The 12,209-nt window shown below is 49.7% G+C and overlaps 1 protein-coding gene across 1 annotated transcript; it reads left to right on the forward strand.

Annotated features, from left to right (window-relative positions):
* Positions 1–605: 605 nt before the first annotated feature.
* Positions 606–3,942, forward strand: IRF2BPL (interferon regulatory factor 2 binding protein like). The gene has a single exon (XM_021542812.3). The coding sequence runs from the start codon at positions 965–967 to the stop codon at positions 3,176–3,178; it is 2,214 nt and encodes a 737-aa protein (XP_021398487.1). The 5' UTR covers positions 606–964; the 3' UTR covers positions 3,179–3,942.
* The last annotated feature ends 8,267 nt before the right edge of the window (positions 3,943–12,209 follow it).

The raw sequence follows: 12,209 nt of genomic DNA on the forward strand, positions 1-12,209 counted from the left end.
CTGCGGCGGGGGGTCGGCAGCGCGGCCGGGGAGGAGGGTGAAGGCGCGATCTGGTGTTCAAGTTTCCAAACATAGCCGGCAGCGCAGGCTGCCCGCGCCCCGCCGCGCTCCAGCTGCGGCCGCGCCGGGGAGGGCGCGGGCAGCGCGCCGGGCATGCGCGCCCCGCGCAACAAGTGGGCTCCGCGCCGGCGGCCGGGGGGAGGGGAGCGGGGCGCGGGCGCTCGGCGGTGACGCGGGGCCCCGCCCGGGTGCAGCCGAGCCGGGAGCACGGCGCGGAGAAGGGGAGGGGCGTCGCGGCGCGGGGGGAGCGCGGCGCGGCGGAGGGGGCGCGCAGCCACACGCGGCGGCGCGCAGCACCCCGCGCTCGGACTGCGAGTAGCGGCGAGGATGTGAGTGAGGAGCAGGCGGCGCCGCTCGCCACGCCGCTGCCGCCGCCGCTGCTGCTTCCCGGACTGCCACAGCTCCGCCAGCCCTCAGGGAAGCCGCCGCTGTCGGGACCGAACAGCTCCGTGTGGGTGCCCCTATCTTGCTCACGGCGGTGGATCGGCACGTACCGAACTGCAAGCTCACGAGGCAGCTGTGGCGGGTGGAAGGTGACCCCCCCCCCCCCCCCCAATCTTCCTCCGTGCACCTCCGCCTCCTCCCGGAGGAGGAGCAGCAGCAAGCGGAGAGCTAGAGAGCGCAGGGAAACAGAAGCGGCTAGAAAGCGACCCCCACCCAGCCAACCCCCCGGAGGAGCAGTGGAATCGTTTCCCACCCCACCAGGGCAGCAGCGACAGGACCACAGGTAGAAGAAGCCATCTCCGGCAGCAGGAGCGAACTAAAAGCGGACGATCCCCCTTGCTGAAAGGGGCAACAGGATCAGGTACGGAGAGCCACCCCTCCCTCCGTGCAGCCCGGGGGGGAAGACTAAGCCAGCCCCTACCCCGGCGGCAGCGGCAGCAGCTCCCCAGCCAGCAGCACCATGTCCGCCGCGCAGGTGTCCTCGTCGCGGAGGCAGTCATGCTACCTATGCGATCTGCCCCGCATGCCCTGGGCCATGATCTGGGACTTCACGGAGCCCGTCTGCCGGGGCTGCGTTAATTATGAGGGCGCCGACCGCATCGAGTTCGTGATCGAGACGGCCCGGCAGTTGAAACGGGCGCACGGCTGCTTCCAGGACGGTCGCTCCCCGGGCCCCCCGCCGCCGGTCGGCGTAAAGGCAGTGACGCTCTCCGCCAAAGAAGCGGCGGCGGCGGCGGCCCAGCAGCAGCTTAACCATGTGGATGCCACCTCCAAGGCGGCCTCGGCGGGGCTGACCCAGTCCAGCCTGGACCGCTACGGGCTCAGCGCCGCCGCGGCGGAGCAGCGCAGCCGCTTCGAGTACCCGCCGCCGCCGGGCAGCCTGGGCAGCAGCCATGGCGCCCGCCTGCCCAACGGACTGGGAGGCCCCAATGGCTTCCCCAAGCAGCCTGAGGACGGGCCACCGGAGCTGAACCGGCAGAGCCCCAACTCCTCCTCCTCCTCTTCCTCCTCCCGTCGCGGGGCGCACGGGGGGCTCGTGTCTGGCCTGCCCCCGGGGGCTGCCGGCGCTCAGATGAACGTGCCCCCGAACCTGCTGCCGCAGACGTTGCTGAACGGCCCCGCTGCCTCCGGCGTGGCGCTGCCTCCGCCGCACGGGGGCCTGAGCGGCCGCGGCGGCGGGGGTCCCCCCGCTCCCTCCGCCTCTTCCCAGGGGGGCACCTGCGGCGGCGGTGCCGGGGGAGGCGGCGGCTCGTCCTCCGAGGCCTGCGGTAAGCGGCCGGGCTCGGTATCCAGCAGTGACCAAGAGCGGGAGCTGAAGGAGAAGCAGCGCAACGCGGAGGCGCTGGCCGAGCTTAGCGAGAGTTTGCGGAATCGCGCCGAGGAGTGGGCCAGCAAGCCCAAGATCGTGAGGGACACGCTGCTCACCCTGGCCGGCTGCACCCCCTACGAGGTGCGCTTCAAGAAGGATCACGCCCTGCTGGGCCGCGTCTTTGCCTTCGACGCCGTCTCCAAGCCGGGCATGGACTATGAACTGAAGCTCTTCATCGAGTACCCTAGCGGCTCCGGCACCGTCTTCTCCAGCGCCTCCGGCGTGGCCAAGCAGATGTACCAGGACTGTATGAAGGACTTCGGCCGCGGCCTCTCCTCGGGCTTCAAGTACCTGGAGTACGAGAAGAAGCACGGCTCTGGCGACTGGCGGCTCCTGGGGGACCTGCTGCCCGAGTCTGTGCGCTTCTTCAAGGAGCTGGTGGGCGCCGACATGCTGCCGCAGCCCTACCTGGACGCCAGCTGCCCCATGCTGCCCACGGCGCTGGTGAGTCTCCCGCGGCCGGGGGCCGGGGCCGGCGGGGCGCAGGGCACGGCCGCCGCCTCTAGGGGACCTGGCGGTGGCGGCGGCGGCGGCGGCGGCGGAGCGATGCGCAAGAGGAAAGCTTCTCCTGAACCCTCGGATTCGGCCGAGGGGGCTCTGAAGCTCAGCGACGAGCAGCAGCGCCAGCAGTGGATGGCCAGTCAGAGCGAAGCGCTCAAGCTCACCATGTCGGCCGGGGGCTTCGGGGCGGTGCATGGCGGGGGTCCCCCGCCGCCGCCGCCCCTCGGGCCTCACTCCAACCGGACCACGCCACCCGAGTCCGCCCCCCAGAACGGACAGTCCCCCATGGCCGCCCTCATGTCGGTGGCCGACACGCTGGGCAATGCCCACTCGCCCAAGGACGGCAGCTCGGTGCACTCCACCACGTCCACCCGCAGGAACAGCAGCAGCCCCGTGTCGCCGGCCTCGGTGCCGGGCCAGCGCCGTCTGGCCTCCCGTAACGGGGACATGAACCTGCAAGTGGCCCCTCCTCCCCCCAGCACCCACCCCGCCATGGACCAAGTGCACCCGCAAAACATTCCGGACTCCCCCATGGCCAACAGTGGGCCCCTGTGCTGCACCATTTGCCACGAACGCTTGGAGGACACCCACTTTGTTCAGTGCCCCTCTGTGCCCAGCCACAAGTTCTGCTTCCCTTGTTCCAGAGAAAGCATCAAGGCCCAAGGGGCGACTGGTGAAGTCTACTGCCCCAGTGGAGAGAAATGCCCCCTAGTCGGTTCCAATGTGCCTTGGGCATTTATGCAGGGCGAGATCGCGACCATTTTAGCTGGGGACGTTAAAGTGAAAAAGGAGAGAGACCCTTGAGTAAGAAATCCAATCCCTTCAGACTCCTGAAGATGTAGAATTGTGAATATAACAAACTGCAAAAGTTAGTCTTATGTATAGACATTATTTTCGTCGTATGTTTCTATATTTTGAAACAAAGGTATGTACTCTTCTTCATTTGAAGGATAGAGCTGGTTTTTGTTAAACAGAATATAATATTGTTTGGTTACTACATAATACCTGTTCTCATTTCTTTGGCAGTGTGTTGGCTAGGTACACAGTTAATAGCCCTTAGCGATTACCTGCTGCTGGTGTGTATTTTTGTAAATGTATGCACTTCTCTGAAAGAAGAAGAAAAACACAAAAGACAAAAAAAAAAATTTTTTTGCCAAGGCCAGTGTTGATGCCTAAAAAATTGCTACAAAAATGGTGACAGCTTACGTTTTACAAGCCCTGAGTGTTAGTCTTTCACCTTTTTTTTCGTTTTTGGTTTTTTTTTGTTTGTTTTTTTTGTTTTTTTTTTTTGCAAAACGGTGGGGTGGCTGTGGGGGGAGGGTGTTTTTTTGTTGCAAGTTTGTAAGGAAAATGTTTCATTTTGTTTCTATTGATCTGAACGTTTTTTTAATCTTCATGTGTTTTTTGTTTTTGCTTTTATTGATGCACGGATGCTTTTGAACAGTAGAGCAAAATGCTGTACATGAGAAACATGCTCTGTTTGTCCTTTATACATTTCTGTAGTTAACAGAACACTGTAATGTGCCTTGGAGCTTAGTAAATTGTAATAAATTCAATTGATATTAATACTTCTTGAGTAGCAAGTTTTATTTTTCTCTAAGCTTAGGCAGTATGCACAAGCCGTGTTGGCTTTTTAAAGGTCTCCATTATACCAAGAGTCTGCAGTTCGTTGTGATAATTGTGGCACTTGTATGCACATTTTCACTTATATGTAGTAAGATGACGATGGTGTTATCAAACTTACTTAAATCTTGGCACTGTGCCTATTTACATTTCACCTTTAATGTTGCAGTAACGGTTGCTGACTAAGCATTTTCTATTTACTGTTCCTGCATCTCATTTCCTCCTCCCTTCTCCTCCCCCCTACTAGCTCTCCAGCTGCAAGCTGTTTGCAATACAGGATGCATACATTGTCTCTGCAATTTATTAAGGCTTGAGATTTAAAATGAAGCCTTCTTTTCACAAAAAAAAAAAAAAAAAAACAACCAAAAACCAACAAAACAAAAAACAAAACAACCCAGCATCCCATAGTTAATAATTTTAGTTGATTTTAAGAGTGCTTGTCAGAGTTAGACATTAGCCACAAACTCATGGTAAGGCAGGACTGTAGCTGAACTGAGTACAGAAAAGGGTAGCATGAAATAACAGCTTCTACAGTTAGTGTTGCAGCTGGTGGGTTGCTACCCCATTTAGGCATTGGCTTTTCATAACTTGAATTGATGATCAGTTCAGGGGCTTTATTGTGTTTTCAGGCAAGGAAGCTTCCTTTAAGCACTGAAGTGAATGCTTTCTTTTTGGCAATGATTATATGTGATTCTTTGTATAATTTACAATTCTGTGTGACATTGGCATTTTCTGGAGATAGGGGAGCAGTGTAGTACCTGTTAAGTGATCAACAGGCAAAGTAAATACACAGGCCTCATGCTAGCTAGAAAATGCAAACAAACCTAATGTGAACTTTGTCCTTTTCAGTGAGGCAAATGGAGGAAAGGGGAAAACCTGAAAAAAAAACCTCAGCAGCACTGCAGCAATCCTTTGCAGTTTGACCAGCAGAATATAGAGCTGTTCCAAATGCAACAGTATCATAGGTTATGAGCTCTTAGTTTTATTCAATAGTAGGGATCCCCACCCACCAAAGCCCCATAGTTGTATAAAAGAAAGTCTGGATGGCATTTGGTATCTGCTTGGTCTTAATACATACTTGATTTGTATTCCTGGTGGGAAGGATGGTAGAAGCCTTGATCGAGACTATGTGCTTAGTGTGCCTACAGATCTTTGCAGTCTTGTATAGATACACTCTGGCTGTTTCGTGTGTGTGTGGGGAGGGGGTGGGGTTTGTTATGTTCTGAGATTTAGTATTTGGCATCACTATATCTGTGATTTCAGACAATGACTCTGTGTGTGTATATATATAATTTTTTTCTGACAAGTGATATATCAGTGCTTAAAAATCTCCAAGCATATTGTTCTTATGTAATGGATCAAAGAAATAATGCAGAAAAGGAATGTTTTGAGTTAATTGTTGGATACAACTTACATGTTTTTTAGAATAGAGATTTGTACTGATCCTATTTTCAGTTATTTCTAAGCATGCAATTCTCACAGCAGTTTATTTTAAAATCATGAGATAGGGAGATTAACATTGTAAGCTCATGACTGGCAGAGAAAAAAAAATTGTACACATGGTTGAAATTCAACTTTAAACTTAAGGAGAAGTAATATTAATATGTGAATTGCAACTGCTATTAAAAGAGAACTACTACTGGCTATTCAATATTTAATTGTATCACAGAAGTCTGAATACCCTGATTTATATAATCAGAACCACTCCTATAATCTTGAAATCATTCATCAGTAGTTATAGCTAGAAAGGGACCCATTTGATGGATTTTTAAAATTTCAGATCATTTTTGAAAAGCTCTTCCTTTTTGAAACATAAGCCCACTTATGAGATTAATCAGTTTGATTTTTAGCAGGCAAAGGAAAGGTAAGGTGCAGTAAACATTGGTGGAAAATAAGCTTGAAGTGAATTGTAATACTGCAGTTAATTAAAGTTAACTATAGCTACAGGGTGTTTGTTGTATGGAGGTTTTTTGTAACCATGTGACCTTTTCTTTTACTCTGGCTCATTAAGCAGCCAGTCTGGGCATATTAGCCAGCATTTCTTTGAACCCACTCCATAGGTTTTTATCTGTCTGAAGATGTCCACAGCTGACAAACAAGTTGTAACCTTTTTTTGAGGAGGAAAAGGGAGCTGCCGAGTGAGTCTCATGTACAGAGATTCAGCTTATTTCTGTATTTTACAGTAATGCTCCCATCCCCCATACTTGCCAGTTATTTAAGGTACAGCTGAATGTTTGCTTGAATAAATGGTGTAAGTTAATTTATTTGTCCAGATGGTCATTTATTGTGCTTTCATTCCTTCTTGTAATGGGGAAGTATTTAAATGGTTTATTTTCCCAGGGAGGGTTGTTGTGTTTTGCTTTTTGGTTGTTTTTTTTTTTTTTTTTTTTTTTTTTTTTTTTTTTTTTTCCCAGTTAGGTTATTCTTGACATTTCTTTTAATAGCCTTATAGCCTATTTTCTTAGAAATGGGTTAGAACATGTGTGTCACTGGATGTTTGTTTTTTAAGCATTGGCAGCTGTGTGTGAGTTGGAGATAGATGTGTTTGTGCAGTGAAGAGCTGCTATGTCCATTTGGGGGAAATACTACACAGTTCCAACAGGAACTTGAGTTTACTGATGGTAACTGGTGTAATTTAATACAAACCTTGTTATCTTTTTTATTTGCTTAGCAATTGTTGTGAATATGAGCATGCTCACCTCCTCGAACTAGTCAAGACTAACATTGTTTTGAAACTGCAATCTCTTCAAATAGGCTGGCTGCCAGCACAGCTTTGCAGGGCTGCAGCAGTCACTGGAAAAAGGGTTGTCTGCTTCTTTATGTGTCTTGTGAGCTGAGATTTTCTTCCCCTCAAGGGAAAGGGCTTTGTCTTCAGAGCTCTCAGGTTCCCAGCTTACTATGCAGTAGTTGCCTTGCAGCTTCCCTTTTTCCTAAGTCTTGCCCCTTTTTTTTTTTTTTTTTTTTTTTGGTATGCAGTCATTATCCATTCATTGTAGGATGGATTGTGTTGTGCATTAGCAACTTCTTTCTCTGCCAAAGTGACACATCCTGTAGATCTGCAGCAGAGTACTGAACTGTCACTGTAGTGCTGACTCTTGTAAGGCTATTCTTGAAGCAGAACAGCTTCCCCCTTGGCGTTCAGCCATCAGAATCCATTACAGCATGCATTTTCTACCCAAAACATAGCTCTGTACCTACAGACTTGTCCTTAAAACCATCCCCCAGAAGATGCAGAGGGCATGGTTATACCTTCCTGTATAGAAACACACACTGCTGGGTTTATCTTCAAGGTGTCTGAAAACCATGTAACCAAGCTTTTTGTTGTTTCAGCCCCTGCCTTAAAACCTCTAATGCAGTTTGGTAAAGGGAATGCCTCTGCTGATAGGGTGATGTGAAAAGAACAGCATACAAGGTCTTTTCCCAGATGTATGTCTTAAAAGAAGAATTAGGCATGTGTGTGCTGACTGAGGCTACCACAGGGCTCCTCTGATGAGCCAGACAAACATCTCTGTCTCCACGTGTTTGCCACAGGGCAGCCCAGCCCCACACTGCCACCCCTGAGTGGGAGGCTCTGCAGGAATCCAGTTCTCCCTGGGAATGGACTTGCCATGAGAAGAAACATGGGAGATTACGTGTCATTTCAAGTTTTTGACAGCAAACCCACTCTCTTTCAGCCATTCAGGAAACTGTAGGGTGAACAGCAAAAGGGAGCAGTTAGACATGTGAATGGGAGGGGGAGGATTCTCCCCTAAAGTTTGTCTGGCCAGTACAGTCTGTGACTGGTTGGACTGGCTGAGCTACTTGGGGCTAGGTAGGTTCAAGATTCCAAGGTCTGACTGCTTGGCTGGATGCAATGAACCATGCTGGTATAAGTGTGAGGGGACGCAGCTACCCTGAAGTGTTCTCTCTCCCTGCTCACTGACACAGCCACACAATCCTGCCTATTGCCGGGTTGAGACTGCATTTTCCTCGCTGCTGTGTGCCTTGCCTTCCCGAAGCGCCCTTGCAAGGTTTTTTGGAGGCGGTGGGAGCAGGGGTGGAGGTGAGGAAGGTCAAGCTTCTTAGGTTTCAGCTGATTTGGCATCCGCTCACAGCCCTCCCCGCCCCACCGCTCTCCCCCGTAGCCCTGCTTGGCCATATGCACTCGCTGCTGCTTTTATGACCCTTTGCAAAGAAACCTTTAAGATGTGAACTGCTGCAAATTGCAATTTATTTTCAGGAAATTTCCCTTTCCCCTTTCCTACACGATCATCGTTAACAGTGAGAAGACTGGTTTTCTGTGGTCCCCGAAGACCCTGTAGTGGAGAGCTGTGCCTTTCTCTCTGGCTGGCACTGCTCTCCCGGCAGTACTGGCTGTGCCAGGCCACCCGTTCGCTCAAGTCTGCTTCGGTGGGGTATCTTTCTAATTTTTTTTTGGCCAGCACAAAGGCCCTTTACTTTGTTTAAGGAGTGGAGGCTGAGCCTGGCAGCTCCACCGCAGCGCGGAGCGGCTTGGCACTGCTGCGGCACGGCAACTTGGGCAGGGACTGAACCGAACTGAATCAAACCGGGCTGGGCTGGGGAGGGTCGCCAGGGCATGCAGTTGCCGCTGGGCTGGGCCGACCTAGACAGCCATGTGATTGCCTGCCCGTCCGCCTGCCCTCCTGCCTGCCCGCCTCTGCGCAGGGGATGGGAACGGGGACACGAAACATGTCTGTGCAGCTTCAAGGAGCCGAACAGAATTCCCCACTGTCATCATCCTCCTCCCCTCCCTCCCTGCAGGCTGCCAGGGAGGAGGGCTGATTACAGCTCCGCTATTGTTCAAGTAACCTACAAATGGATTTGCATGGAGGCAGGTTGGGAGGGGCGGAGGGTGGGATTTATTAGCAGCAGCTAAATTCGTCGGGATTACTATTAGACTGAGAGCTTCTCAATGGGAATGATCCCTGGGTGAGCGATGGGGTGGAGGGGAGGGACTGGAAAGCTCCTTTTCTGCAACTAGGTGAAGGGGTGGCTGGCTCCAGCCGAGTAGCAGAGGCAGGCAGGGTGCAGCTGGCCGGGGACGGCGCTTCACCTCGGTTTAAACTGTAACCCTCTATTCCAAGCACGCAGCTCCTGGCAGCGCCGCTCATACCAAAGCCTTGACTCAGGGTTATCTGCATGCTGGGTAATAAGCAGCGTCACCAGAGGAATGTGCAGAGAAAGCAGCCATGCTGCTGCAAGCCTCCGCTCGCTCCTCAGGCAAACCACTGATTTAGCAGCCTGCTTCTGCTTCTGGGTTGCCAAACTGGGCGAGGCGTAGTGGGCTTCTCCAGGGGGGACAGCCCCTAGTCGGTTTGAAGCCAAAACAGCGCTTTGCCCTTCCTTAAGCAAGTGTTGTTTATGCAAAGTTTCTTGGGACTTTGCTAACCATATTTGAGAACTGTGCCTAGGAAAGGATGAAGCTACTCCTCAAGTTACCACATTAGTTTATCTATTTTCCAGATGGGTAAGCTCAAATGTTTGAGCCAGAGTCACACAGCAAATGCCTATCAGAACAAGGGAGACCGTAGCCATTGGTTACTGCCCCAAATGCTTGTCTCCCTTCCTCTGGAATAAAAGCATGTTGTCACAACAACTGTGCAGCTGAACAGAAAAGCACTTATGTGACACAGGTGTTTGGGAACAACAACGTTCAGTGCCAGGCCAGTTGCCTGTAGTCTGTGTGCGTCCTTCACTCTGATAGCTCCAAGGCTGGAGGCTGTTGCTGTTCTTGCTGATGCAACATACAGAGGGCTGGGGTGAAGAAGAGTGCATACCTGTGTGTCAGAGGTAGGAGCTCCCCTTTGGCTATGATGGAAAACACACCACATACAAATCAAAGACAGGACGGGGTTGCTTTGAATTGCTATATTCCGGATTATCTAAGGCAATCTTACTCTTCACTGCACACATCATGGCAACAAGAGACAAGATCATAGTGTTGTTGCTTAGGTTTTCATTTGAACATGTCTGGACTGGCACACTGTTGGAGTAAGGGCAATACACTTTTGTAGGTTTGATGTATGTAAGAGCTGAGGGCAGAGTTAGGGAGGGAGTGGGAAGCCTGAATATCTGGTCTGCTACTGGAAAATATAGGCCATGGACTTGAAAGTTTATTTGATCTAGCTTGATATGCTAGACATTTTCTCTTAGAACTCAGTGTCTGTAACTGATTTCTGTAAAATATAAAGTATAAAACATTTGAGATTAAAACAACTGAAAGAGCTCTTATCTTCCTGCAGCAGTAAATTTTGGAGTATTTTTTACTTGCTCAAGTATTGTTGATGTTCTTGACTCCGTGTTACATGTAAAGATAATTCCTCCCTGAAGAATTCAGACTGCAGTGATAAGAAGGGCCAGTTAGCACATTTATTGTATGCCATCTCCTGCAATTAAAGATTATGCTGTGTATTTTATCAAAAAGATGCAGCCTTTTCAAGAGCTGTACCTTGTTAAGTGTATATACTCATTTTTGGCAAACATTTGCTGTGGTTTTGAGTGGTTCCCTGACTCCAACTCCCATCCAGCAGTCAACTTTTGTGTTAATCCAGCTGAACTCATTCAGCTGTGCTCACTGCACCATTTCTGCTGGAGGGGAGGTAGCAAGAGGTGCAGGCATCAAGGACAGTATCAGTTGTGTGATCTGTGGATATCTAGTCACATTCTGCTAACAAGGACCTGTGGCCTAAGATAGATTCATTAGTCAGCAGCCTTGATAGAATGTCTAGTGGCTTGTGTGACAGTTAAATACCAGGAAGCAATGCAGAAATTCTCATGCTCTTTTGTACCTGTCTTTCCTCATGCTAGAACTGATGACAACATTTCTTGAGAACTGCACTGCACATGCTTAATACAAAGAGCAGCTCCTTTCAGGTTTTTGCGTGATTAGTTGCAGGTCTCTGCATAGATCTTCTCTGTTCTGTTGGCTGGATTTTTACAGTACATATTTTGCAAGTTACAGCTTGAAGCTTCCTCCTTGCAGAAGGTTCTGTCATTTGAAGGAACCCCACCCTGCTCTCCCTTGAAGATGTGCAATCCTAGGCTGTGTTTGAGCATGCCTGGGAAGGCAGGTGCAGCCTGGCTGGATCCTCAACATTGCCTGCAAATAAACACTGCTTAAACAAATTGGACTAAAAAGAACACTCAAGAGTCAGGTAATAATCAGGACAGGTTTTGCTCTGTAGTCTCTATTCTGTGATTTTCTCGTCCCCTCTCCCTTGAGTTATAGCCCAGAATATATGACATGATTGAGTTGCTATGGAAATAATTTACAACATAAACTATATAACAATGAAAGTTCTTAATAGTACCTCTGTTGAAAACAACAACATCACATCACAGTCACTTTAAAACTCCCCAGATTTCCTTTCTGTTGTTGTAAATGAGGACTTAGGTAAAATTAAAGGATTATTTTCTAATATTTTAAGGAAAATAATCCTTTTAGCATAGAACATATAAATGCAGTTGTATTCTTCCTCACTTGACCAGCACATGCATAGCTGTCAGATATGTCTTCCAGCTCAGAAAAGATGGAAGATGCTTAAAGCCAGTAAAATTCTTCAAACCTTAGAAGCAAGGGATCAGATTAGAGCAAGGTTATTTTCCTGCTTGAAGCGGGCCCTTCATGCTCTTATCTTGGTCAGAGTCTGTGGGAATTGTAGGCTGTCACCTGCTCCAAACCATTTCCTCCTCAGATGACCTTTGTAGAGTTGCCTGATTCCTTCCCAGCGTGCTGAGAGTCACCATATTTATATTATTTGCTGCAAGCATTTAAGGCATCAGTCCTTGTCAGCACACATACCCTTACTCTCAGGGTCTTGTCCAAACTAAGTTGTACAGTTTGATGGGGACCCATCCCATTACCACACAGACTTCTCAATGATGTTCTGTTTCAGGGTTGTAATGTCTATGTACTGATACACCAACTTTCTTTGATGCCTAAATATGTCTGGGTCTGGATAGCTCTTTTACTAAGCTCTTAAGGCTTTTTGGCTGTTGTTCCCTAAGGAATCCTGGCAATGTAGTTACCAGACTTCTCTTGATTTTTCATTTGGTTCACAGTGGAGTTCCCACAGAATTTAAGACCATTTGGTCTCAATTTAACATTATACTGCTCACTGACTGCACAGGAGCTTCTCTAACTGCTCTGTTGAACAGCTCCATGTCTCAAATGGCAGCCTTACCTGTATATGATGGATACATACCTGGAAAA

This window comes from Lonchura striata, chromosome 6, assembly GCF_046129695.1.
Source record: "Lonchura striata isolate bLonStr1 chromosome 6, bLonStr1.mat, whole genome shotgun sequence".
NCBI lineage: Eukaryota > Metazoa > Chordata > Aves > Passeriformes > Estrildidae > Lonchura > Lonchura striata.

Coding starts and splice junctions, on each gene's coding strand:
- IRF2BPL (XM_021542812.3), top strand. CDS start 965: ATGTCCGCCGCGCAGGTGTCCTCGTCGCGGAGGCAGTCATGCTACCTA.